The sequence below is a fragment of the Malus domestica genome, chromosome 06 (assembly GCF_042453785.1).
Source record: "Malus domestica chromosome 06, GDT2T_hap1".
Lineage (NCBI taxonomy): Eukaryota > Viridiplantae > Streptophyta > Magnoliopsida > Rosales > Rosaceae > Malus > Malus domestica.
This window is the reverse complement of record NC_091666.1, coordinates 29,542,686-29,568,137: the sequence shown is the minus strand read 5'-3', so window position 1 is coordinate 29,568,137 and position 25,452 is coordinate 29,542,686. Positions and strand designations below refer to the sequence as shown.

Sequence of the window (25,452 nt, the reverse complement as noted above, 5' to 3'; positions counted from 1 at the left end):
TTCATAAGTTCCGAGGGGAACCATCTGTTAGACCTAAGTCCCAAGATGGGGTCCTTAAGGGGCCTGCCTTTAGGAAGACTGGAGTCAAGGCCGTTGATAATGCTGCTGCCGTAGTTGCAGGAGAAGGGAGCCGACTGTTGCCTCATCCTCTTACTATGGAGCACACTGTCCAGGAAAGTGATCCTGGTTCCCGCCATGAGGGGAAAGGCAAGGAAAGAGCTGGCAGTGTCCCGTGGAAGGACTTGAGGGTTGCCACGCGGCCAAAGGATTTTGGGGATATCAACAATTGCTTGGCAGGGCGTCGATTCGCCTTCGATGAGCTCGGAGAGCCCTTAGCTAAGGATGAATCGGATTGCGACCGGATGTTGAAGCTGTCTTCATATGTGAGTGTTACTTTGTCATTTCCTTACTTTTTCCTCTTTATTATCATTATTTAGGTAGTGATGATCGTCTTGCCATGCAGGTCATGGCCGAGTATCACGACAGACTGCAAGAGATTGAGCGGTACAAGGCAAAACTGAAGGAGAATAAGCAGCTTGTGGACGAGGCCCGGAGGAATAAGGGACTTTTGACTCAGGCTCTCCAACTGAAGGACGAAACCATGGAGAGCTTGAAAAGGCGAAATGGTGAGAACCTAAGGCTTAAGAAATTGTTTGAGGCAACTAAAAAACAGTTGGAGGTGGCTACCGTGGAAGTATCCAAGGTTAGGGGAGAATTGGATGGTGCCTTAGTTGAGATTTCTGAACTGGAGAAGAGCATTCCAACTGAAAGGGAGGCTGCTGTGCAAGAATACTTAAGTTCTTCGACCTTTCATCTTGCTATTAAACCCTACTGTGCTCAAGAAGCTCGCTTTGAAAAAAGGAAATGGATGGCCGTCCTTGATCGTTATGATGATGGGAGCATTCTTCGAAAATACCACGAAGATATAGATGAGCATCATCGAAAGGGCGAGACATTTGTCCTTGCTGTTGATCCTAGCAGCGAAGATGAGTCTGATAATGAAGGTAGTGTTGATGCACAGACTCAGCATGGTGAAGAGGATCTTGGGGATGCAGAGGATGATGGTAGGACGCGGAGTGATACTGCCAGGGGTTCGGCTTCAGATGAGAATGAATAGCAGTGTCTTTACTATCTGCATGTATTCTGGATGTAGTAGTCTGATGTGTGTATAACATGTGCCCATGTTATAAGCTTGAGAGTTTTGGATTTTAGGTGTTTATGAGTGTTTGCACTATTATTAATGCATGTTTGGCTATGTATGAATAGATCTATTGTTTGGATATAAGTCATTGTTTGGTTGTTCCTTTCTTTGTATAGTCTTGTCGACACATACTTAGATTTTGCTTCGTGTTGGATATATCTGCTTTGAGGTTTCAACACTTGAGTGTTCCCTTGCTAGGAATGTAAAAGAGTGAGGGCTGAGTTGGCTAAATTACCTCTTTATTGAATTCATTGCCAAATGGCCTTCATTACATAGGATGCCGAACGGCTATAGCTCAACACTTGTACATCGTGAGTCTATTTGTAGTAGTACTTCAAGTGATCAGCGTTCCATGGATGGCCAAGGGTCTTGCCATCGGAGCTTCTAAGTGTGTAAGAGCCAGGGCGACTGATGCCAATGACTTCATACGGTCCATCCCAGTTTGGACTAAGTGTGTCTTCACTCGGGACTCTGTCGCAGAGTAATCTTTTCTTTAAGACCCAGTCTCCTATTTTGAAAGAACGAAGCTTGACCCTAGAGTCATAATAGTTGGAGATGCGCTGCTTGTAGGCGACATTCCTCAAGTGAGCTTGGTTTCTGTGTTCCTCGACTAAATCCAAGTTGAGGGTGAGTTGTTTGTCATTTTCACTTTGAATGTAGTTCTGGACTCGGAATGTTGCTTGCTCGAGCTCAACAGGGACAACCGCCTCTGTGCCAAAGGCAAGTGAGAATGGAGTTTCTCCTGTTGAAGTCCGATATGAAGTGCGATATGACCAAAGAACTTGGGGTACAAATTCTGGCCAACAGCCTTTAGCTTTGTCCAAGCTGGTTTTCAAAGTGCGCTTGATTATTTTGTTGATGGCCTCAACTTGTCCATTAGACTGGGGATGAGCTGGAGAGGCAAAGCATAAGCTGATGTTGAACTTAGAGCAGAACAACCTGAACTTCTTGTTGTCAAACTGTCGCCCATTGTCAGTGACTATCGCATTGGGAATGCCGAATCTACAAAGGATGTTCTTCCACACGAAGTCTTCTATCTTTGCCTCAGTAATGGTTGCCAAGGGTTCTACTTCGGCCCACTTTGTGAAGTAGTCCACTGCAACGACTGCGTAACAGACTTTGCCCTTCCCTGCCGGCATTGGGCCGATCAAATCAAGTCCCCACTGGGCGAAGGGCCAAGGGCTGATCATAGGAGTAAGAGGATCTGGAGGGGAATGAGGAATAGTTGCATATCGTTGACATTTGTCACATGAGCGGGATACTTTGATGGCATCCTGGTGGAGTGTTGGCCAGTAATATCCTTGGCGAAAAGTCTTGTGTGCTAGGGACCGAGATCCAGCATGATCTCCACAGACTCCCTCATGTATTTCCGGAAGGACGATTTCCGCCTCGGCAGGCGTAAGACACCTTAAGTATGGCAGGCTAAAACCTCGCTTATAGAGTTGATCATTGATGATCAGGTAGCGGGTAGACTTGTATCGAATTTGCTTAGCCTGGACTTTATCATTTGGGAGGGTGCCATGAGCAAGGAAATTATAGATCGGGGTGATCCAACTATCCCCCTGTTGTAAGTTGCATACTTCTGCGGCCATGGTGCTTGGTGTTGCCAACAGTTCGACATGAATTTTTCTTCCAATCTTGTCTTCCACAGCTGAGGCGAGGCGAGCCAGGGCGTCTGCATGACTGTTTGCCGCTCGAGGAACTTGGGTGATCTGGTAGTGGAAGTGCTTGAGCAAAAGTTGTGTTTGCGCAAGATATGCTGCCATGGAGCTGTCCTTAGCATCAAAGTTGTTGGTAACCTGGTTGACCACTAATTGGGAGTCACTGAAAATATCAATTTGTTTAACCCCGAGGTGTTTGGCCAAACGTAATCCTGCTAGAAGGGCTTCATACTCGGCCTCATTGTTTGATGCCTTGAATTTGAAACGAAGAGCATACTCCATTGCTACTTTGTCGGGCGTAGTCAAGACTAGTCCCGCTCCACAACCCTGTTGGTTGGATGAGCCATCAACATACAGACTCCATGCTGAGGTCGTTGATTCTACCTTCTGAGCTTCCGGGGGTAATGAAGCCACTGCTTCAGGTGTAGAAGCAATGTCAACCGGATATGTGAAGTCGGCAATGAAATCTGCTACTGCTTGACCTTTTTCGGCTGGTTTTGGTTGGTAGGAGATGTCAAACTCACCCAATGCTATCGCCCATTTGATCATTCGCCCAGACGTGTCAGGACTCTGGAGTATCTGTCGAAGAGGGTGATTGGTAAGCACGATGATGGCGTGTGCTTGGAAATAAGGGCGAAGTTTCCGAGCAGACATGACCAATGCTAGAGCTAATTTCTCAATGTTGGAGTATCGTGTCTCCGCATCTTGTAGGGCTTTGCTAGCGTAGTAGACAGGTCGCTCAATATTCCCATCATTTCGAATGAGAACGGAACTTACGGCTGAAGCTGATACCGATAGGTAGATAATGAGAATGTCTCCTACCTCGGGCTTGGAGAGTAGAGGGGCTTTACTCATGTACTCCTTGAGGTTTTTGAATGCCTCGGCACATTCATCAGTCCATGTAATGTACTTCCTACTTCCCTTAAGTGCTTTAAAAAAGGGAGCACATTTGTCTGTGGCCTTAGAAATGAACCTGGTTAAGGCTGCCACCTTGCCAGTAAGGCTCTGGATGTCCTTTGAAGTTACCGGTTCCTTCATGTCCAGGATTGCTTTGATCTTCTCGGGATTAGCTTCAATGCCTCGTTGGCTAATCATGAAACCTAAGAATTTGCCAGAGCCTACGCCGAAGGCACATTTGTTGGGGTTTAACCTCATTTGATACCTCTTCAAAATAGTGAAAGTTTCAGATAGGTTGGTGATGTGTTGGTCAGCGTGTTTGCTCTTGACTAACATATCATCAACGTAAACTTCCATGCTCTTCCCAATCTGCTCGGCGAACATTGAGTTGACTAGTCTCTGATAAGTCGCTCCTGCATTCTTTAGGCCGAAAGGCATGACTTTATAGCAGTATAGTCCTCTGTCGGTAGTGAAGGCTGTGTGTTCTTGATCCGAAGGGTTCATGAGGATTTGGTTGTATCCTGAGTAAGCATCCATGAAGCTCAGGAGTTCACACCCGGCCGTAGAGTCTATAAGTCTGTCAATAAGAGGAAGAGGGAAGCTATCTTTCGGACACCCTTTGTTTAGGTCGGTGTAGTCAACACACATTCTCCACAAGACCTTTTGAAGCAAAAGACTTTCTTTGGTCGGATTTTTCTTAACAAGGACCACATTTGCTACCCATGTCGGGTAATTGACTTCGCGGACAAAGCCTATGCCTTTGAGTTTTTCAACTTCTGCTTTCATTGCCTCGTATCGTTCAGCGTCATAAGATCTTCGCTTCTGTCTCACCGGCTTGATCTTGGGGTCAATACTCAAACGATGACAGATGACATCGGGAGAGATGCCTGGCATGTCCTCGTATGACCAGGCGAAGACTTCAGTGTTCTCTTTCAAAAAAGATATCAATGCTAACCGAAGGGGTGGTGACAATGTGGTGCCAATCTTCACCATGCGATCTGGATAATCTCTTGAGATAGGTACCTTCTCCAACTCTTCAGCAGGTTGGGCTTGCTGGGTGAAAGAGTCATCTCGAGGATCATCGGGTTGATTGTTGCTATCAGGAAGATCCAAGTTCGCTTCATCTAAGCTGGTCTTTGTGACTTGGTCATGTACAGACAGGGTTTCCTTGGGTCCGGGCAAGTGTTGTTGCTTAACTGAAGTGTGGTAACATGATCGTGCACTAAGCTGATCTCCTCTGATGTAGCCGTTGCCATGGGGGGTTGGAAATTTCATCAACAGCATATGCGTGGATACCATAGCCTTGAGATCATTGATGCCTGTGCGCCCAAAGATGACATTGTATGCCGTTGGGCAGTCAACCACTAGGAAGTTAGTGGTAATGGTAGCCGTGTAAGGGCCTGTACCAATAGTAAAGGGTAAATGTATGCTCCCTAAGGGTTGCACGATATCACCGGAGAAGCTTATCAGAGGAGAAATCGAGCGATCGAGCAAGTGTTCAGCTACACTGAGCGCCCTGAAAGCTTCGGCAAACATGATATTGACCGAAGCCCCTGTGTCTACGAGGATTCGTCGAACATCAAAGTTGGCTATGTGAGCCTCCACGATCAATGGGTCGTTATGAGGGTAGATGATGCCTCTTTCTTCCTCAGGGTAGAAACATATCGGATCCCAGTTAGGTTTTTGATACTTCCCCTCCCCTGATGTCTTCCACGTGAAACACTTGGTGACCAGGCCTCAGACTTCGTTCACTGTTTTTCATGGCCCTATTGGAAGATTCAGATATGGGTGTGCCGCCGCTTATGGAATATATGACATTCACCTGGCGTTGGTTACGGTTATCCCTTTGAGGGTGAAGAAGGAATTGATCAATTTTTCCTTCTCGTGCCAAAGCTTCAATACGATCACGGAGGATGATACATTTCTCGCTATCATGGCCGTTATGCTCATGGTAGCAACAAAACGTGCCCGCGTTATTCGGGGGCGTGTAATCTGGGTGCCTCGGCTTTGGTTTTGGTATCAGGTGAGCTATGCTGGGGTAAATGGCCGCGCATGTGGCATTCAAGGGCGTGTATGTCTCATACCTTGGGGTAGGGGGTATCTTGACGCGGGTTTGACCCACTGCATTGACTGCCTGGGGGCGAGCGTTATTGTGGCGATACCCTTGGTTATCGGGATAGTGTCCCTTACTCTTTTTACTGAAAGGAGAGTGGTGAGGATGGAAATCCTTCCTCTTGCCTTGAAATTGATATGTCTGTTGATTCGGTGAAGCATTATGCAAGGCATGGGGAGGTGCCACTGCTGTTTGGGAAGTCGAGGTCTTCTCATTTAGGTGAGTCTGGCTTCCACCTCCCACTTGTTGATAAAGGATGGTTGTAGGGGGTTTCTCCTGATATGTCTTTGCCTCGGCGGAGGCATGGTTATAAGCCTGCGCCATCACCTCAGAGTAAGTCTTCCAAGTATTGGCATTGATCATGTATTTAAAGAAACAATCACGTAGGCCTGCCGTGAAGGCTTTGAGGGCAGTCTTGTCATCTGCATCGTGAAAACTATGTCGGTTTTCTTTTATTTTTCCATCATCACCATCGTGAAAACTTCACAACCTGCATCGTGAATCTGCAGAAACCAAGAACCCAAAACTTCTCCAGAAAACCGCAGACCTTAAACTCTCCAGCTCTCTCTCCCACACCCAAAGCTGCACGCAGAGCTACTCCAGTACCAGTCGTACCAAATTCACAGAAAAGCCGAGAAAATCATTCACTATGAGAAACAGATTGGGAATGAGGGTAGTCCACTTCGCAAAACTACCCATCAAGCTTCTGATGCCCAACAACTTCACCAGCATTATAGAAATTGCTCTCAAAACCTTCTCATCGGCCTCCAAGATCGAAATCAAGCACGTCATGGAGTCCCTCTACGGATTCCAGGTCGACAAGGTCCACACCCTCAACATGGAGGCAAGACGAAGAAGCGTGGTGGTCTTCTCATCGTAAAACCCGATTACAAGAAGGCATACGTCACCCTCAAGGCTACCATCTCTCTCTCCCAAGACCTCTACCCTATCGGAATCGTCCAGCGGCACCACAACCGAAGAAGACCAAAAAACAACATAACAAGTACAAGTGTTCTGATCTCAACTTGGATCTTTCAATTGGGCTAAAGCCGTTTCAATCCGAGCCAACTCGGGCATCGTTTGGGAACTCGACCGAATCAAGACTGTAGCGGATCATAGCTCATTTTAATAGTAATAATAATCATCAGTTTTTTGGGAAAGTGCAGTCGACGAATGCGGTGGCGGTGGCTCAGGCGGTGTGTATGTGCTGTCAGGTTGGATTTCAAAGCAGTGAGGCATGCAACAATTTTCAGTGTTGTTTGTACCATACTTGACCAATCCCGAAACTACCGAGCACCGGCCAACGCTATACTGTCAAGGACCCAGAAGAGTTCCCCTCCGACCAGGAGGCCAATCACTACTCGACACGTGTCAAGATTAGAAGGCAATCAGAGCGCAGCACGTGTCGACATCAAGAACCAATCATAACATGACACATGTCAATGTGACAAAGCTACAAGTTTTTCTATAAATAGGGGTCATCCCCCCACAATATTGCCTAATGCCATTTGTGTTAAATCATTCACAAGAACTCACTAAATTGAGAGCTTGATCCTTTGTACTTGTGTAAGCCTTTCACTACTAATAAGAACTCCTCTACTCCGTGGACGTAGCCAATCTGGGTGAACCACGTACATCCTGTGTTTGCTTCGCTATCTCTATTCATTTACGTACTTATCCTCACTAGTGACCGAAGCAACCAAGCGAAGGTCACAAAACCTGACACTTTCTGTTGTACCAAAGTCTTCGCTGATTTTGTGCATCAACATTTGGCGCCGTCTGTGGGAAACGACACTTATTCCTACTCTCTTCAGCTGTGTCAAGCTGGTTTCTATCATTCGTACACTTTCTTTTGATCAGGCATCCCTCTTCAACATGGGAAGCGAAGGAAGCCACAGCACACAGAATGACACCCCCCTTGCACATAGTGCGAAACAACGAAAGAAGGAAGGAAAACGAGTTCTTCTTCAAGCTAAAGTCGATGAGTTGGAAGCTCAGAACAACAAGATAGCAATGAGGAATGAGGTCCTCCAGGAGCAATATGAGAAGCTCTTCGAGACACTCCACGAAGCTAGGCAAGCTCAGACACGCGAGCTTGTTGCCCCCGTGGAAGTCAACCATCAACTGGGTGCCCTCCAACATGGAGGGTCACATGCATTCGACATAGATATCCCTGATAGGGAACAGATTACCCCTCGACTTGATAATCAACATGAGGCTTCTCTTAACCCAGTTGCTTCGACCCGAACCATGAGAAGTGGAGGGAGACACCTCTTTGCTGAAGGGGCAGAAGGATCGAAAGCCGTCTTTCGCGATTGTCGGGATTTCCTGAAGCAACGTCGAGAGAATTCCATCCATATAAGCTCAAAGATTAATGACCCAAGGATTTCTGAGAGACTCGGTCCCCTGCCACGGCCCAAGCCGGCCACCAATTTGGGGAAGGGGCAACAAGTCCTAGAGAGACATGAGGGTACAGGGGACTCAGAGGTGTTCCGACAGACATACCCTGGAAGCCAGTACAGCGAGTCTAGGGAAAAATCACATGCCCTTGATCAAACCTTCCTAATTCCAATAGGAGATGGAGATTTACGAAAGAAAGCTCCAGTGACACATAACTCCGCTCAGGACCCCCTTGTCCTACAACTTTTTGAGGAAGTAAACAAGTTGAAGGCTGAACGTCAGGCTGAAATACCTGACTGGAACCAACCCAGGCCTGGCCCTCTTACAAGGAGGATCCTCAACACCCCCCTTCAAGCAAAGACAAAGCAAAAGCTTGGCTTGCAACTTTATACTGGAAAAGAGGACCCGATTGAGCACCTTAACCTCTTTGAGTCCACCATGGCATACCGGATGCACACCGACGAAGAACGATGTCTTCTCTTCCCCTCCACCCTCTCTAGTGGAGCTCTAAATTGGTATTGTCGTCTTACACCTGAGACGGTAGACTCATTTGAGGAATTGAGGAAACTATTTGTTTCCCAACACATTTTCCAAACCGATCGCTTGCACTCTGCAGATGACTTGTACACTATCCGCCAGAAGCCAGACGAGTCATTACGTATGTATGCTGGCCGCTTCAGCCATGAATACTCCCGGTGTGCCGAGGCAGACGACAAGACTGCCCTCAAAGCCTTCACGGCAGGCCTACGTGATTGTTTCTTTAAATACATGATCAATGCCAATACTTGGAAGACTTACTCTGAGGTGATGGCGCAGGCTTATAACCATGCCTCCGCCGAGGCAAAGACATATCAGGAGAAACCCCCTACAACCATCATTTATCAACAAGTGGGAGGTGGAAGCCAGACTCACCTAAATGAGAAGACCTCGACTTTCCAAACAGCAGTGGCACATCCCCATGCCTTGCATAATGCTTCACCGAATCAACAGACATATCAATTTCAAGGCAAGAGGAAGGATTTCCATCCTCACCACTCTCCTTTCAGTAAAAAGAGTAAGGGACACTATCCCGATAACCAAGGGTATCGCCACAATAACGCTCGCCCCCAGGCAGTCAATGCAGTGGGTCAAACCCGCGTCAAGATACCCCCTACCCCAAGGTATGAGACATACACGCCCTTGAATGCCACATGCGCGGCCATTTACCCCAGCATAGCTCACCTGATACCAAAGCCAAAGCCGAGGCACCCAGATTACACGCCCCCGAATAACGCGGGCATGTTTTGTTGCTACCATGAGCATAACGGCCATGATAGCGAGAAATGTATCATCCTCCGTGATCGTATTGAAGCTTTGGCACGAGAAGGAAAAATTGATCAATTCCTTCTTCACCCTCAAAGGGATAACCGTAACCAACGCCAGGTGAATGTCATATATTCCATAAGCGGCGGCACACCCATATCTGAATCTTCCAATAGGGCCATGAAAAACAGTGAACGAAGTCTGAGGCCTGGTCACCAAGTGTTTCACGTGGAAGACATCAGGGGAGGGAAGTATCAAAAACCTAACTGGGATCCGATATGTTTCTACCCTGAGGAAGAAAGAGGCCTCATCTACCCTCATAACGACCCATTGATCGTGGAGGCTCACATAGCCAACTTTGATGTTCGACGAATCCTCGTAGACACAGGGGCTTCGGTCAATATCATGTTTGCCGAAGCTTTCAGGGCACTCAGTGTAGCTGAACACTTGCTCGATCGCTCGATTTCTCCTCTGATAAGCTTCTCCGGTGATATCGTGCAACCCTTAGGGAGCATACATTTACCCTTTACTATTGGTACAGGCCCTTACACGGCTACCATTACCACTAACTTCCTAGTGGTTGACTGCCCCACGGCATACAATGTCATCTTTGGGCGCACAGGCATCAATGATCTCAAGGCTATGGTATCCACGCATATGCTGTTGATGAAATTTCCAACCCCCCATGGCAACGGCTACATCAGAGGAGATCAGCTTAGTGCACGATCATGTTACAACACTTCAGTTAAGCAACAACACTTGTCCGGACCCAAGGAAACCCTGTCTGTACATGACCAAGTCACAAAGACCAGCCTAGATGAAGCGAACTTGGATCTTCCTGATAGCAACAATCAACCCGATGATCCTCGAGATGACTCTTTCACCCAGCAAGCCCAACCTGCTGAAGAGCTGGAGAAGGTACCTATCTCAAGAGATTATCCAGATCGCATGGTGAAGATTGGCACCACATTGTCACCACCCCTTCGGTTAGCATTGATATCTTTTTTGAAAGAGAACACTGAAGTCTTCGCCTGGTCATACGAGGACATGCCAGGCATCTCTCCCGATGTCATCTGTCATCGTTTGAGTATTGACCCCAAGATCAAGCCGGTGAGACAGAAGCGAAGATCTTATGACGCTGAACGATACGAGGCAATGAAAGCAGAAGTTGAAAAACTCAAAGGCATAGGCTTTGTCCACGAAGTCAATTACCCGACATGGGTAGCAAATATGGTCCTTGTTAAGAAAAATCCGACCAAAGAAAGTCTTTTGCTTCAAAAGGTCTTGTGGAGAATGTGTGTTGACTACACCGACCTAAACAAAGGGTGTCCGAAAGATAGCTTCCCTCTTCCTCTTATTGACAGACTTATAGACTATACGGCCGGGTGTGAACTCTTGAGCTTCATGGATGCTTACTCAGGATACAACCAAATCCTCATGAACCCTTCGGATCAAGAACACACAGCCTTCACTACCGACAGAGGACTATACTGCTATAAAGTCATGCCTTTCGGCCTAAAGAATGCAGGAGCGACTTATCAGAGACTAGTCAACTCAATGTTCGCCGAGCAGATTGGGAAGAGCATGGAAGTTTACGTTGATGATATGTTAGTCAAGAGCAAACATGCTGACCAACACATCACCAACCTATCTGAAACTTTCACTATTTTGAAGAGGTATCGAATGAGGTTAAACCCCAACAAATGTGCCTTCGGCGTAGGCTCTGGCAAATTCTTAGGTTTCATGATTAGCCAACGAGGCATTGAAGCTAATCCCGAGAAGATCAAAGCAATCCTGGACATGAAGGAACCGGTAACTTCAAAGGACATCCAGAGCCTTACTGGCAAGGTGGCAGCCTTAACCAGGTTCATTTCTAAGGCCACAGACAAATGTGCTCCCTTTTTTAAAGCACTTAAGGGAAGTAGGAAGTACATTACATGGACTGATGAATGTGCCGAGGCATTCAAAAACCTCAAGGAGTACATGAGTAAAGCCCCTCTACTCTCCAAGCCCGAGGTAGGAGACATTCTCATTATCTACCTATCGGTATCAGCTTCAGCCGTAAGTTCCGTTCTCATTCGAAAGGATGGGAATATTGAGCGACCTGTCTACTACGCTAGCAAAGCCTTACAAGATGCGGAGACACGGTACTCTAACATTGAGAAATTGGCTCTGGCATTGGTCATGTCTGCTCGAAAACTCCGCCCTTACTTCCAAGCGCACTCCATCATCGTGCTTACCAATTATCCTCTTCGACAGATACTCCAAAGTCCTGACACTTCAGGGCGAATGATCAAATGGGCAATAGCGTTGGGTGAGTTTGACATCTCCTACCAACCAAAGCCAGCTGAAAATGGCCAAGCAGTGGCAGACTTCATTGCCGACTTCACATATCCGGTTGACATTGCTTCTACACCTGAAGCAGTGGCTTCATTACCCCCGGAAGCTCAGAAGATAGAACCAACAACCCCAGCATGGAGTCTGTATGTTGATGGCTCATCCAACCAACAGGGCTGTGGAGCGGGACTAGTCTTGACTACACCCGACAAAGTAGCAATGGAGTATGCTCTTCGTTTCAAATTCAAGGCATCAAACAATGAGGCCGAGTATGAAGCCCTTCTAGCAGGATTACGTTTGGCCAAACACCTCGGGGTTAAAAAAATTGATATTTTCAGTGACTCCCAATTGGTGGTCAACCAGGTTACCAACAACTTTGATGCTAAGGACAGCTCCATGGCAACATATCTTGCGCAAACACAACTTTTGCTCAAGCACTTCCATTACCAGATCACCCAAGTTCCTCGAGCGGCAAACAGTCATGCAGACGCCCTGGCTCGCCTCGCCTCGGCTGTGGAAGACAAGATTGGAAGAAAAATTCATGTCGAACTGTTGGCAACACCAAGCACCATGGCCGCAGAAGTATGCAACTTACAACAGGGGGATAGTTGGATCACCCCGATCTATAATTTCCTTGCTCATGGCACCCTCCCAAATGATAAAGTCCAGGCTAAGCAAATTCGATACAAGTCTACCCGCTACCTGATCATCAATGATCAACTCTATAAGCGAGGTTTTAGCCTGCCATACTTAAGGTGTCTTACGCCTGCCGAGGCGGAAATCGTCCTTCCGGAAATACATGAGGGAGTCTGTGGAGATCATGCTGGATCTCGGTCCCTAGCACACAAGACTTTTCGCCAAGGATATTACTGGCCAACACTCCACCAGGATGCCATCAAAGTATCCCGCTCATGTGACAAATGTCAACGATATGCGGCTATTCCTCATTCCCCTCCAGAGCCTCTTACTCCTATGATCAGCCCTTGGCCCTTCGCCCAGTGGGGACTTGATTTGATCGGCCCAATGCCGGCAGGGAAGGGCAAAGTCTGTTACGCAGTCGTTGCAGTGGACTACTTCACAAAGTGGGCCGAAGTAGAACCCTTGGCAACCATTACTGAGGCAAAGATAGAAGACTTCGTGTGGAAGAACATCCTTTGTAGATTCGGCATTCCCAATGCGATAGTCACTGACAATGGGCGACAGTTCGACAACAAGAAGTTCAGGTTGTTCTGCTCTAAGTTCAACATCAACTTATGCTTTGCCTCTCCAGCTCATCCCCAGTCTAATGGACAAGTTGAGGCCATCAACAAAATAATCAAGCGCACTTTGAAAACCAGCTTGGACAAAGCTAAAGGCTGTTGGCCAGAATTTGTACCCCAAGTTCTTTGGTCATATCGCACTTCATATCGGACTTCAACAGGAGAAACTCCATTCTCACTTGCCTTTGGCACAGAGGCGGTTGTCCCTGTTGAGCTCGAGCAAGCAACATTCCGAGTCCAGAACTACATTCAAAGTGAAAATGACAAACAACTCACCCTCAACTTGGATTTAGTCGAGGAACACAGAAACCAAGCTCACTTGAGGAATGTCGCCTACAAGCAGCGCATCTCCAACTATTATGACTCTAGGGTCAAGCCTCGCTCTTTCAAAATAGGAGACTGGGTCTTAAAGAAAAGATTAATCTGCGACAGAGTCCCGAGTGAAGGCACACTTAGTCCAAACTGGGATGGACCGTATGAAGTCATTGGCATCAGTCGCCCTGGCTCTTACACACTTAGAAGCTCCGATGGCAAGACCCTTGGCCATCCATGGAACGCTGATCACTTGAAGTACTACTACAAATAGACTCACGATGTACAAGTGTTGAGCTATAGCCGTTCGGCATCCTATGTAATGAAGGCCATTTGGCAATGAATTCAATAAAGAGGTAATTTAGCCAACTCAGCCCTCACTCTTTTACATTCATAGCAAGCGATGCCGGAACCCTTCTCAATCAGAAAGCAATCCGTCTTCCACAGTCACTACAAAACAAGCAAATGAAGACCGTGTCAAGCGCCAAAAAAAAAAAAAAAAAAAAAAAAAAAAAACAGCTTCATCCAAAAAGCTTCACCCGAAAAGCTTCACCTCCAAAGCTTCACCCACAAAGCTTCACCTAAAAAGCTTCACCCAAAAAGCTTCACCCAAAAAGCTTCACCTCCAAAGCTTCACCCACAAAGCTTCACCTAAAAAGCTTCACCCACAAAGCTTCACCCAAAAAAAAACTTCACCCGAAAAGCTTCACTTAAAAAAGCTTCACCTACAAAGCTTCACCTAAAAAAGCTTCACCTAGAAAGCTCCCTCTACATACTTTCACCATCAAAGCTTCACCATCAAAGCTTCACCTCGAAAGCTTCATCTACAAAGCTTCATCTACAAAGCTTCACCATCAAAGCTTCACCATCAAAGCTTCAACACCAAAGCTTCACCTACAAAGCTTCAACACAAAACCTTGCTCCAAATAAACAAATTTTGTTCACAAAACCCAAGATGCCCTTGAACTTGTACAAAAACACTTGGGTAAACATAAACATTTTTTGTTTTACACCCACAAGGGCCCAAAATTTTCCTTCTTATTTATTCACTTATATATGTTCCCAAACATATTATAATAGATCCAACAACAAGCCAAAGTCCCAAGTTTCATAATGGACAAAAGTACAAGCAATTCATCAATAATGAAGGTGCTACAAAAATTGGAATCTGCCCCAAAATAGAAATCCAACCCAAGAGACTTTTTCTCTCTCTCCCTCTTCCGCCTCCTTTCATCTATCAAATTTCTGCAACCTCTGCTCTTCTCCAATGGAGCTGAATTTTGGAAACCCTATAGTTCTTGAGCATATGAACAACTTTCAAGAAGGAACCATTTCTGTTTGAGCGACGGAAATTAAAGTGTTGAAGCTCCAAACATGACAGTCGGATTCTTGCAGATTTCGAAGCTGCTGTGATGTTTCGAAGATCTGGAAATATTTAACCATTAGTTCATTCTGAATTTTTGATATGTTATGAAAGAGACGATGAGGAACAACTTCAATGTAGAAAGCATGCCGATCTGAACAATAGAAAATGGAGTTTCGAAGCTCACAACAAATCTGACGGGTTGACAGAAAAATAATAACCAGTCATTCATCATACCTGGATTTCTGGAGTTATACTGCTCCGAGGGATCTCAAATTTGGATATGTTGTAGTTCACGAGCTGAGGAACAACTTCAATGAAGAAAGCATACCGATCTGAACAAGAGACAATGGAGTTTCGAAGCTCACAACAAATCTGACGGGTTGACAGAAAAATAATAACCAGTCATTCATCATACCTGGATTTCTGGAGTTATACTGCTCCGAGGGATCTCAAATTTGGATATGTTGTAGTTCACAAGCTGAGGAACAACTTCGATGAAGAAAGTATGTTGATCTAAGCAAGAGAAAATGGAGTTTTTGAAGCTCACAACAGGTCTGACGTGTTGACAGACAAATGATGAACAATCACTCGTCGTACCTGAATTTCTAGAGTTGTACTGATCTGATGGCTCTCAAATTTGGATATGTTGTAGTTAAGGAATTAAAGAACAACTTTCATGAAGACAACTTTGTGATTCGAGCTACAGATGATGGTCTTATATTGAAAACCAATTCAGGGTGTTAGGGGAAATGAAAAACAATTCCACCAAAGAAACATCATTATGATGTTTCATCATTATGGTGTTTTCATCATTATGATGCTTTCATCATTGTGATGCTTCCATCATTGTGATGCTTCCATTATGATTGTAATGCACCAACGGTTACACCCTCTATCATAGCAGTATGTGTGTGTATCTCCCTATAGTCATCATGTGCAAGACTATCGTAGTCAGATGGCTTTCCATAAAACAGCTACCAACCGTTACACCTTCTGCAATTCCACTTATTCGGGCCTAGCAACCTTCATAAACAAAATATATGAAGAAAAAGTCCGGGGCTACCACTTAGAAAACAAAAGAATGAAGTTTTGGTACTTACGACATGGACTATTAGCAAGACACCTCATTCGTCAACTCCCTCGACTAGAGACTTGGGGGACTCCCACCATATGCTACTACGCCTTGGTACTCAAAAGTTCGTGACTACTCAGTGACTTGGATTTTTCAAGTCTCCAACCGAGAAGTTTTCCTCACTCGGGAAATTAAGGGAACACTACCTCAAACTACATGCTTCACTCACAAAGCTTCAACAATACAGGTTTCAACAAAAGCAAAAATTCAAAGAACTTTATGAAGAAGGCTTTGGTGTATTTAACACAATATGTTGAAATGAAGCAAAGCTTATTTATTAATATTTTCGATAAGCCACAAATATGTACATATACATGAGTCAAAATAAACAAACAAAAGGGAGCCTTCACAAAGGTTGCTTAGGGGAAGTCTCAGCAGTCGGTAGAGCCCCAGAAAGAGAAAGCACCGGAGGGTGGTTATCCGGAGCCTCAGTACTTGACAAAACCCCAGAAGGAGGAGGCATTGGAGGTTCATCATTTGAAGCTTCATTACCAGGTACAGCCCCAGAGGACGAAGGCAATAAATGCCTTTGGAACAAACCCACAAACCGCTGATGATCAAGTAAAACCTTACCATCAGATTCCTTCATCTGGTCAAGCTTCCTCTTCATGTTTGTAGCATAGTCATGGGCGAGCCGGTGCAACTGCTTATTCTCATGCTTGAGCCCTCTAATCTCCTGTTTGAGACTCATCACTTCAGCAACCAATGATTCAACTTGGCGGGTTCTAGCAAATAGGCGTTGAGCCATATTAGACACAGAACCTGCACACTGAACACTAAGAGCCAGAGAGTCCTTAACAGCCAACTCATCAGACCGTTTGGAAAGTAGTCTGTTATCTTTGGGAGTGAGAAGGTTCCTGGCCACCACTGCGACGGTCATATCATTCTTCATCACAGAATCCCCAACGGTAAGGGGACCAGTAGGGGATATGAAGGATGGGCGCCATATGTTGTCTGGAGAAGGCGTGGCTGTCTCTTCTCCAAGGTTCAAGTCAAAACGACGGTCGGAGGGTCCAGACATTTTCAAATGTGTTGAAGAAGGAAGAGGTCAGACAAATCAAGATCTTAGAAGTGCAAGAAATGAACTTCTACTGGTAGAGATTCAAGTGTGCTGTGGAACTTAATGCCAGCCTCTATAAAAATCTGCACTCGACGGAGCTTCAGAAATCGAAGAGGCGTTTGCTTTCTCAAAAGTTGGGCTGCTCAGAGACCACGAGGACCGATCTCAGAAATCGAAGAGGCGTTTGCTTTCTCAAAAGCTGGGCTGCTCAGAGACCACGAGGGCCGATCTCAGAAATCGAAGAAGCACCTGCTTTTTCAGCCTCGTCAGCACCTGTCACATGCACAATCAGCTTTGCGGAAATTACGGGCACTCTGTCGAAGATTTCTGGTGAAGTAGAAAGCACGTGAATCTTACTGTTCAATCACCGCTCTCTATATGCACCATCAACTCCTCGGGTACCACATATAACTTTATCAAAGATCTCTGACAAAGTTTAGGCACGAGAATTTCGAAGTTCCAGCTACCCTACTATTACCCATAAGGGTAAAGGAACAGCATCACTGCTTGACAACTGGAAAGTCCCTATGTGTGTCGATCTCCGTGTTTTGCGGCAAGACAGGTTGGCAAGAACGTCCAACCTTTACTCACATTCGAGAAAAGACTCCCAACATAATTACTTTCTAAAAAACCGGAGTAGCACCGCTTTCCGAATCTCGAGAGTCAGATCCTCGACGGGATTGCTTGTTCGAAAACCGAAGAGGCACAACTCTCAGAACTTCGAGAGCCAGATTTCCTTAGATAAAGCTTGTCTGTAATCTTCACACGTAACATCAGCTTTCCAGATACCACATACCACTTTTTCAAAGTGCTCTGACAAAATTAAAACACGTGAAGCTGTCAGCTCCCACTACATTGCTGTGACCAAGAAGGGTAAAGGAATAGCATTACTACTTGTTATTGGGAAATCCCTATATACATTGACCTCCCTCCTCAATGGACAGGCAAACCTGCAAAAATGCTCAACCCTTTCTCGCATTCGAAAAGGCACCTTCAACATAACCTCTCGAAATACTCAGCTTTATTTCCCCCCGATAATACCTCAGCAAATAAGCCACACCAAGAACAAGAGTATCTCATATCATCAGGATCGAAAGCAAGAGTATCCCATATCATGCTTTCTCCCTGTCTTTGTCTTTGTCCTTGTCCACACCTGCAGGACAAGGAGAAAGAGAGCAGTCAGTCGGAACCTGAAATCAAACCTCCAATTTGGAACTGACTGCCTTGAGCCTTTGCCTGGTTGCTTACTTAGCATTGCTCTCGAGTACTCATCCTCAACTGCTGTCAAGGTCACGAATTCCACCGGCAAATACCTCATGACAGTTGATCAGATATTGGCTCTTTACACGGAAGCTGCCAAGCGTGGATGAGTCACTATGAAGGAATGTTCTGAAGGACCATTTAAATGCAAAGGTTGCACACCACTTCTGCCATGCAAAAGATTGAAGCAGAAGGTTCAACGGTGAGCTGAAACAGATCACTACAGCACGACACCTTTCCATACCACATTCATTATTCCGTCAACAGCAAAAGTATCCCATATCATCAAGGTCGAACGTACTCTAGATTTGATGGACTTGTTTTGACCCTCAAATTTTTGAGTCGGCCTTATACTCTGAAGGGCACCATAAAACCCTCCAGCACAGTTCAAGAATAAGCTTGTGGAAAGTTACTTCTTCAAAAGCAAAAGTATCTCATATCATCTCTTATCCATTTGCTTCTCCTTATCCTGGCAGTTGAATGAGAGACAAGGAGAAGGAGAACAATCAACCGGAAGCCGAAGTCAAACCTCTGATCCTGGGTTGCTTACTTGGAAGTTTGACTGCTTACCTTGTCTGTCACCTCTTTCGGCAGATCTCCTAGCTCGGCGACTTGGGGGACTCCTACTATAGGGTTTGTATCACACTTGACTAAGCCCGAAACTACAACTAAGCTTCATCCAAAATTGATACATTACCTTGTGCGTCAACATCAGCTAAATACACCATTCCCGGATGGAGGAAAGGTACTTCCAGAGAAGGGCAGATGAAGATCAGACCACACTTCGGTACTTAGAAGTTTCGTGATTACTCAAGGGATTGGATCTTGCAAGTCCCCAACCGAGGAGTTTCCCTCACTCGGGAACTTAGGGGAGCACTGTTTGTACCATACTTGACCAATCCCGAAACTACCGAGCACCGGCCAACGCTATACTGTCAAGGACCCAGAAGAGTTCCCCTCCGACCAGGAGGCCAATCACTACTCGACACGTGTCAAGATTAGAAGCCAATCAGAGCGCAGCACGTGTCGACATCAAGAACCAATCATAACATGACACATGTCAATGTGACAAAGCTACAAGTTTTTCTATAAATAGGGGTCATCCCCCCACAATATTGCCTAATGCCATTTGTGTTAAATCATTCACAAGAACTCACTAAATTGAGAGCTTGATCCTTTGTACTTGTGTAAGCCCTTCACTACTAATAAGAACTCATCTACTCCGTGGACGTAGCCAATCTGGGTGAACCACGTACATCCTGTGTTTGCTTCGCTATCTCTATTCATTTACGTACTTATCCTCACTAGTGACCGAAGCAACCAAGCGAAGGTCACAAAACCTGACACTTTCTGTTGTACCAAAGTCTTCGCTGATTTTGTGCATCAACAAGTGTACCAGTTATAATGGCTTCTACAGATTTCACAGACCTACTTTGAATCCATAGCAGCGGACCCACAACCTCGTCATCCCTGATGGTCCCATTGTGCCCAACGTCTTCACCTCCATCAGGTGCAATAAAGGCGAGTGCATCAGAAGATGCCCACTTTCTGAAAAAGCCACGGGAAAACAATGAAGAAGATAAAAAGAAGGAAAAAGCATACATAATTGCGGTGGTGAAATGGCGTGATTGCAGAGAATGGAATTATAGGTGTGACCCATTGAGCAGGCCTTGCCCCCCGCAACTGCCAGCTGCACATGTTATCCCACTATCCAACCATCTGCCATACCCATCTTCTGCAATACCACCGAAAAAAGATTTATGAAGGTGAAGATTTCCTCCAACAGTTGGATTGCTGAGGTTGATGTGAAGGGATAAATCTCGCTGTTGACAAGTCTCAACAGCTTTTTTGAATGATGTGATTTACTTTTCTTATCTTTTGGAGACATATGTATAATCTCATCAGAGGGTAATCATAAATAAAGAAAGAAGGCAACATGCCAAAAAAAAGAGGGCAAAATGTCGACAAGCCCAAAATAGTGGGCTGGAATATTATGTGGAGGGTGAATGCCCATATGCCCAAAAGAGCCAGACCCTATAGCTTCAAACTCCAACCTCCATCCCTCCACTTAAGGTTCACCCTCTATTATCACCAACTAGGTGATCAAAAGTACATCAAGTACTCCAAAATTATTCGGCAGCCTGTCGCTATTATCACCAACTAGGTGATCAAAAGTACGTCCAGTACTCCAAAATTATTCAGCAGCCTGCCGTTATTTTCACTAACCAGGTGATCAAAAGTACAACCCGTCCTCCAAAAAATCATACATGAGCATCACTCATTACAATCACCATCATACATGAGCATCACTCGTGTCAATCATACATAAACATTCATGAGCATCACTCATGTCAACATTCATGATCATCACTCATGTCAACATCCATGAGCATTACTCATGTCAACATAAATATTCATGAGCATCACTCATGTCAATCAGCTTCGACAGCTTCATTTACAGAGCTCTAGCTTCGAAAGCTTCATCTACAGAGCTCCAGCTTCAAAAGCTTCATTTATAGAGCTTCAGCTTCGAAAGCTTCATTTACAAAGCTCCAGCTTTGAAAGCTTCATTTACAAAAGCTCCAGCTTCAAAAGCTTTATTTACAAAGCTCCGACTTCAAAGCTTCATTTACAAAAACTCCAGCTTCAAAGCTTCACTTTCAAAGCCTTATGTATAAAACTTCATTTTCAAAGCTTCACCTACAAAGCTTCAGTGCATGGTATACATAGACCGCCTCCGAACAACCACCATTTTGGCCCATACATGGATTGAATTTGAAATATCCAGCCAACAGACTTTATTGACTGAAGACTTGGGGGACTACACTATTTACCATATATTGGGCTTTCACAACTGGGCCTCATGAAAAATACTTGGAGGACTTAGCCTATTATTTATGTAACGAGGAACAAACTCTTATTCTATAAAAACGACTCCCTCATTTTCATTAGAGAGCACTCATTATTCATGTATTGAGGAGCGAACCCTTATTCTATAAAAGGGACTCCCTCACCATCATTAGAGAGCATCGCCGTCTGTTGAGCAACCGCCTTGCCGCAAGCATCAACACTAGCCCATCATTTATGTATTGAGGAGCGAGCCCTTATTCTATAAAAGGGATTCCTTCACCTTCAACGCCACAAGCCGAGCCAACCAAGGCAACATAAGCCACAAGCCGAGCAGCCTCGCAACATGTGCTACTTCTAGTTGAGCATTATTTCACATTGAGCACCGCCTCATATTGAGTATCAGTTCTAGACGACATCTAGTTACTTCGGCCCACACATGGACTGAATTTCAAGTCTCCAGCCAAAAGACTCTCTTGACTGAAGACTTGGGGGACTACTGTTTGTACCATATTTAGGGTTTCCGTATTTAGATCTCGTATAAATACTCGGGGGACTCAAATGTAATTATGTAATAAATGAAGGAGCAAATATGTAATAAGTGAGGAGCCCTTATTCTATAAAATGACTCCTCACTCTCCTCATTATGAGAAGTCAAGGTTTAGGCCATGGGAAGAGAGAAAACATCTCAGAGAGGGCAAACATAGAAAATAGGCTAGAAAGTACACTGCCTCTAGCCTTCTTGTATATTCACCATTCAAAGTGAAACAATATCAACATCAGTGTGGACGTACCCCAAACATTGGGGTGAACCACGATACATCTTGTGTTCTTTACTGTCTTGTAGATTCACGGTCAGATTTATGTTGTTTCAAGACCCATCCGGTTTTGTGCATCAACATAAATAAATAGGGTAAATTATTATAATATTGTAAAAGAATTAAAAAAAAAATTAATTTGCCACATGACACAAATTTGACAGCCAAGTCGGCACAAATGTGGCAGCCACATCAACTCTTAATGGATCAATGGATAGAAAATGTAACGGATGTATTATATTGAAATAAAATAGTTCTTAAGGTATGAAATTGAAATGTTTTAAAGATGTTGTAAGAAATTGAAATCGACTCAAAACCTAAGGTGGTAAAGTATAATTTACCCAATCATTTTAATAAGTACCTGATTAGTTTAATTACACCAGCTCATCCATATTTTCTCTGGTTATGCAATAGTTTTAATATAATAAGGATAGTGATGTGCTCAAATATGTGTCGGGACTAACATTGATACGAGATCATTTGGATTCCTTGTGAAAAATGTAACCATAAATGAATTTTATAAATACTTGAAAACATATTCAAGAACAGTATAGAAAATACCAAGGCCAAATAGGTTGCGAATGAGGCACAATTAAGTTGAATCACTATCTTCCTTACAGAATGGATTGAATGTTTAACATCCACAAAATAAATAAGCATATATAGTCATCACCTAAGCGGAGGCGGCAGAGAAGCACCATGTCCTTGTGGTCGATTTTCAATGGGAGATGCTGGCAAGGATTTAACGGCGGCTCTTCGGCTGTGTATGGGAACCTTTACTTCTAACACTCTGACTTTGACACCCAAAGCTACCCTTTTCTTCCAATTATCTTCAAGCGAACTCAACAATCAACATGTGAAAAATCCTCCCACCACCTTCCGCCATGCGAAAATCAAGGAGGACATGTTAGTACCCAGTAAGTTTAATCCTTTTGATATATTAAAGTGGAAATGTAAAGCCCTGTGATTTCTCTACAAAATATGTAAATGCACAGCGCAATACCAATACAGATCTAATCACAATAAGATATTATTACCAGTAGGAATTAATGTAGAAGTTGCAGGAAAAACACCCACAAGAAGATATGTTGCTACAACAGCTAAAACCAACTATGCCCAAAAACAGCTCATACTGGAAAGCAAGAAACAAGAACTTGCAGCAGAAGCCCTAAAATACTGAAACCCTGAAAGCATTTATGGATTCTCTACCTAAGCTATCTTGCCTTAAACCTAAATTGTAGTCATTTTTATATTGTTCAAGTAATCATGGAGTTGGCAAGAGTTCACTTGTTCTTTGACTTCGATTTCCGACTATAGATCTGTAGTCCGTGATGACTGCAAATGCGTGAACCAAATTAACAAAAGAGTAGATTATATAGGTTGGTAATTCACAATGCTCCGTATATGCTTGACTAATATTTTTAGACATCCTCAATTTTGTAACTGCTATTAGCACAAGTTTAACTAAAGTTACGAAGTTGAATGAAAGCCAAAGGTTTCGTAATTTGAGATAGGCAGCTGGTTCTATCTTGTTGAACTCAACCGATTGCAAAACCAAAAACCAGAGATCAAAACAGCATTGTGTTAAGGGTTTGCTTAGCAAGTGGGTGAGCGGAAATTAAAGACCTTGTGATGAACAGAGCAGCAGCAGCTTGTGTTTAGACAATGTACCAATTCTTCAAACAATGAAGGAGAACATACCAATTTAGCCGCTAAATGGTGTCCACATATCGACATAACCCTCCAAGGAACGGTGCAGCATCTTCTTCCAAGCTCCAAGATCAGGCGGCATATCACCCGTAAGAGCAAGGGAGCTATCTTCCTGTCGATTCCCAAGGCTCAACACAAAAAGCTTGTCGCCAAAAACCTGATGCATAGCCTTCAAAGTTTCTTCCATAACAATTTTCCCATCTCTCAGTGAGTCCTCAGACTCCACACAGCTACCTCCTACATTGACCATTATTCTGCCGCCTTTTCTCAAACACTTTGTGAGCATCTTCCAAGTATTCGAATCCTGCAACTCAGGAACCAAACTGCCTTTACTAAACAAATCCACCAAAATCCCCGAAAACCCGTCTCTCGTGCTGGCCTTGAAAGCATCTCCAACATGAATTACAAGCCTATCCGTGTATTGCCTCTCAAGCTTTGAGAGTCCAAAGTACTCTCTGCCCACAGCAATCACAGATGGGTCAAGCTCCCATCCATGAACCACAGCTTCTGGGTACAAATCAAGAATCGACCTTGCCGCAGACCCCGCCCCGAACCCAAGAATGCCGATGGGTCCGGGAGGAATAATCGGCGGCAAGGTGGCGAAGACATCGAAGTAGGTGTTGGTGAGGGACTTGAAAATGAAAGAGATGCTGTGGATGTTTCCGGGGTTGTCGAGAAGGAGGAGTCTTGAGCCGGCAAAAGGGTGGTCGGCCCTTTTCGAGACCTCGAGGACCCGAATGTAGTTGTGCATGGACTTGAATTTGGCTAGGATTTTGACATCCTCGGCGGGGATGCCGTCGTCTTGGGTTTTGGTTTCCGGGGCGGGGTGGTGGGCGGATTGGGATTTGGGCGTCGATGGGTGGAAGTGGATTGGTTTTGGAGATGTTTTGGGAGAGAAATGGAGGTTTGGAGATCTGGGGTGGAAAGAGTTGGGGAATTTTTGAACTGGATAGGGAATTAACGGTCGAATTTGGTGGGTGTTTTGCAGGAGTGACATTGCTTTTTGCTCTGCGTGTAATCTTCTTTGCAATTCGCAGAGAGAAATGCATAGAAAAATGAAAAGGGCGCGTAAGATATTTATATGTAGGAGGCTCCCTACGTCCCGAAAGCCGTCACGATATCTTCAACTAATAATAATGCGATGTTATTCTAAAACAGATGACATTACATAATTTATTTGGGGCAAAGCCCCCAGTAGCCCTACTAAGGGCTGGTTTGGTATTGCTGTGCTTTGAAAAAAAGCTTCTGTGAGAATAAGCGGCTGTGCTGTGAGAATAAGCGGCTGTGAAATAAATCAGCAGAGTGTTTGGTAAACTTTTTTGTAAAAGTGCTTTTGGAAAAAAAAAAGCAGTCTAATAGTGGGTCTTTTCATTAAAGGAGCACTGTAGTTATGTGTGCTTTGAAAAAAAGCCAGTTTTCCAAAGCTACAAATTGCAGCTTCAGCTTTTTCCTTTGATTTCAGCTTATTCTCACAGCAGCTTCCAAAATAAGCCATTTTTTTTAAGTTTACCAAACACCAAAAACACTCCCAGCTTTTTTTCATAGGAGTTTTTTTTAAAATCACCTCAACCCCAAACTGGGGCTAAATGGTGATTCCGAAAACCAAGATCTTTAAGAAAATATGGAACTAGTATCGACACGCCACAACGGCATACCGAAATCCACATAAGTCATCTCCTTAAATGATACTTGTTATGATAACTTACATGAGACGCGTATACTTCAATTATAATAGCTCGTGCCAACAATACAATCAATGGAATTCAGTATCATACTT

The 25,452-nt window shown here is 44.6% G+C and overlaps 1 protein-coding gene and 1 long non-coding RNA gene across 2 annotated transcripts; both read right to left on the bottom strand.

Moving 5' to 3' along the window:
• Nucleotides 1-14,682: 14,682 nt before the first annotated feature.
• LOC139197099 (uncharacterized) lies at nucleotides 14,683-15,379 on the bottom strand. The gene is made up of 3 exons (XR_011582144.1): nucleotides 15,264-15,379; nucleotides 15,083-15,180; nucleotides 14,683-14,907 (listed from the first exon to the last, which is right to left on the bottom strand). It is a non-coding gene; the product is annotated as an uncharacterized lncRNA (long non-coding RNA).
• Nucleotides 15,380-22,450: 7,071 nt separating this feature from the next.
• Nucleotides 22,451-24,816, bottom strand: LOC114825392 (uncharacterized). Its single transcript, XM_029103951.2, has 2 exons — nucleotides 23,667-24,816; nucleotides 22,451-22,841 (listed from the first exon to the last, which is right to left on the bottom strand). The coding sequence occupies exon 1, from the start codon at nucleotides 24,670-24,672 to the stop codon at nucleotides 23,671-23,673; it is 1,002 nt and encodes a 333-aa protein (XP_028959784.1). The 5' UTR covers nucleotides 24,673-24,816; the 3' UTR covers nucleotides 22,451-22,841; nucleotides 23,667-23,670.
• Between the last annotated feature and the right edge of the window lie 636 nt (nucleotides 24,817-25,452).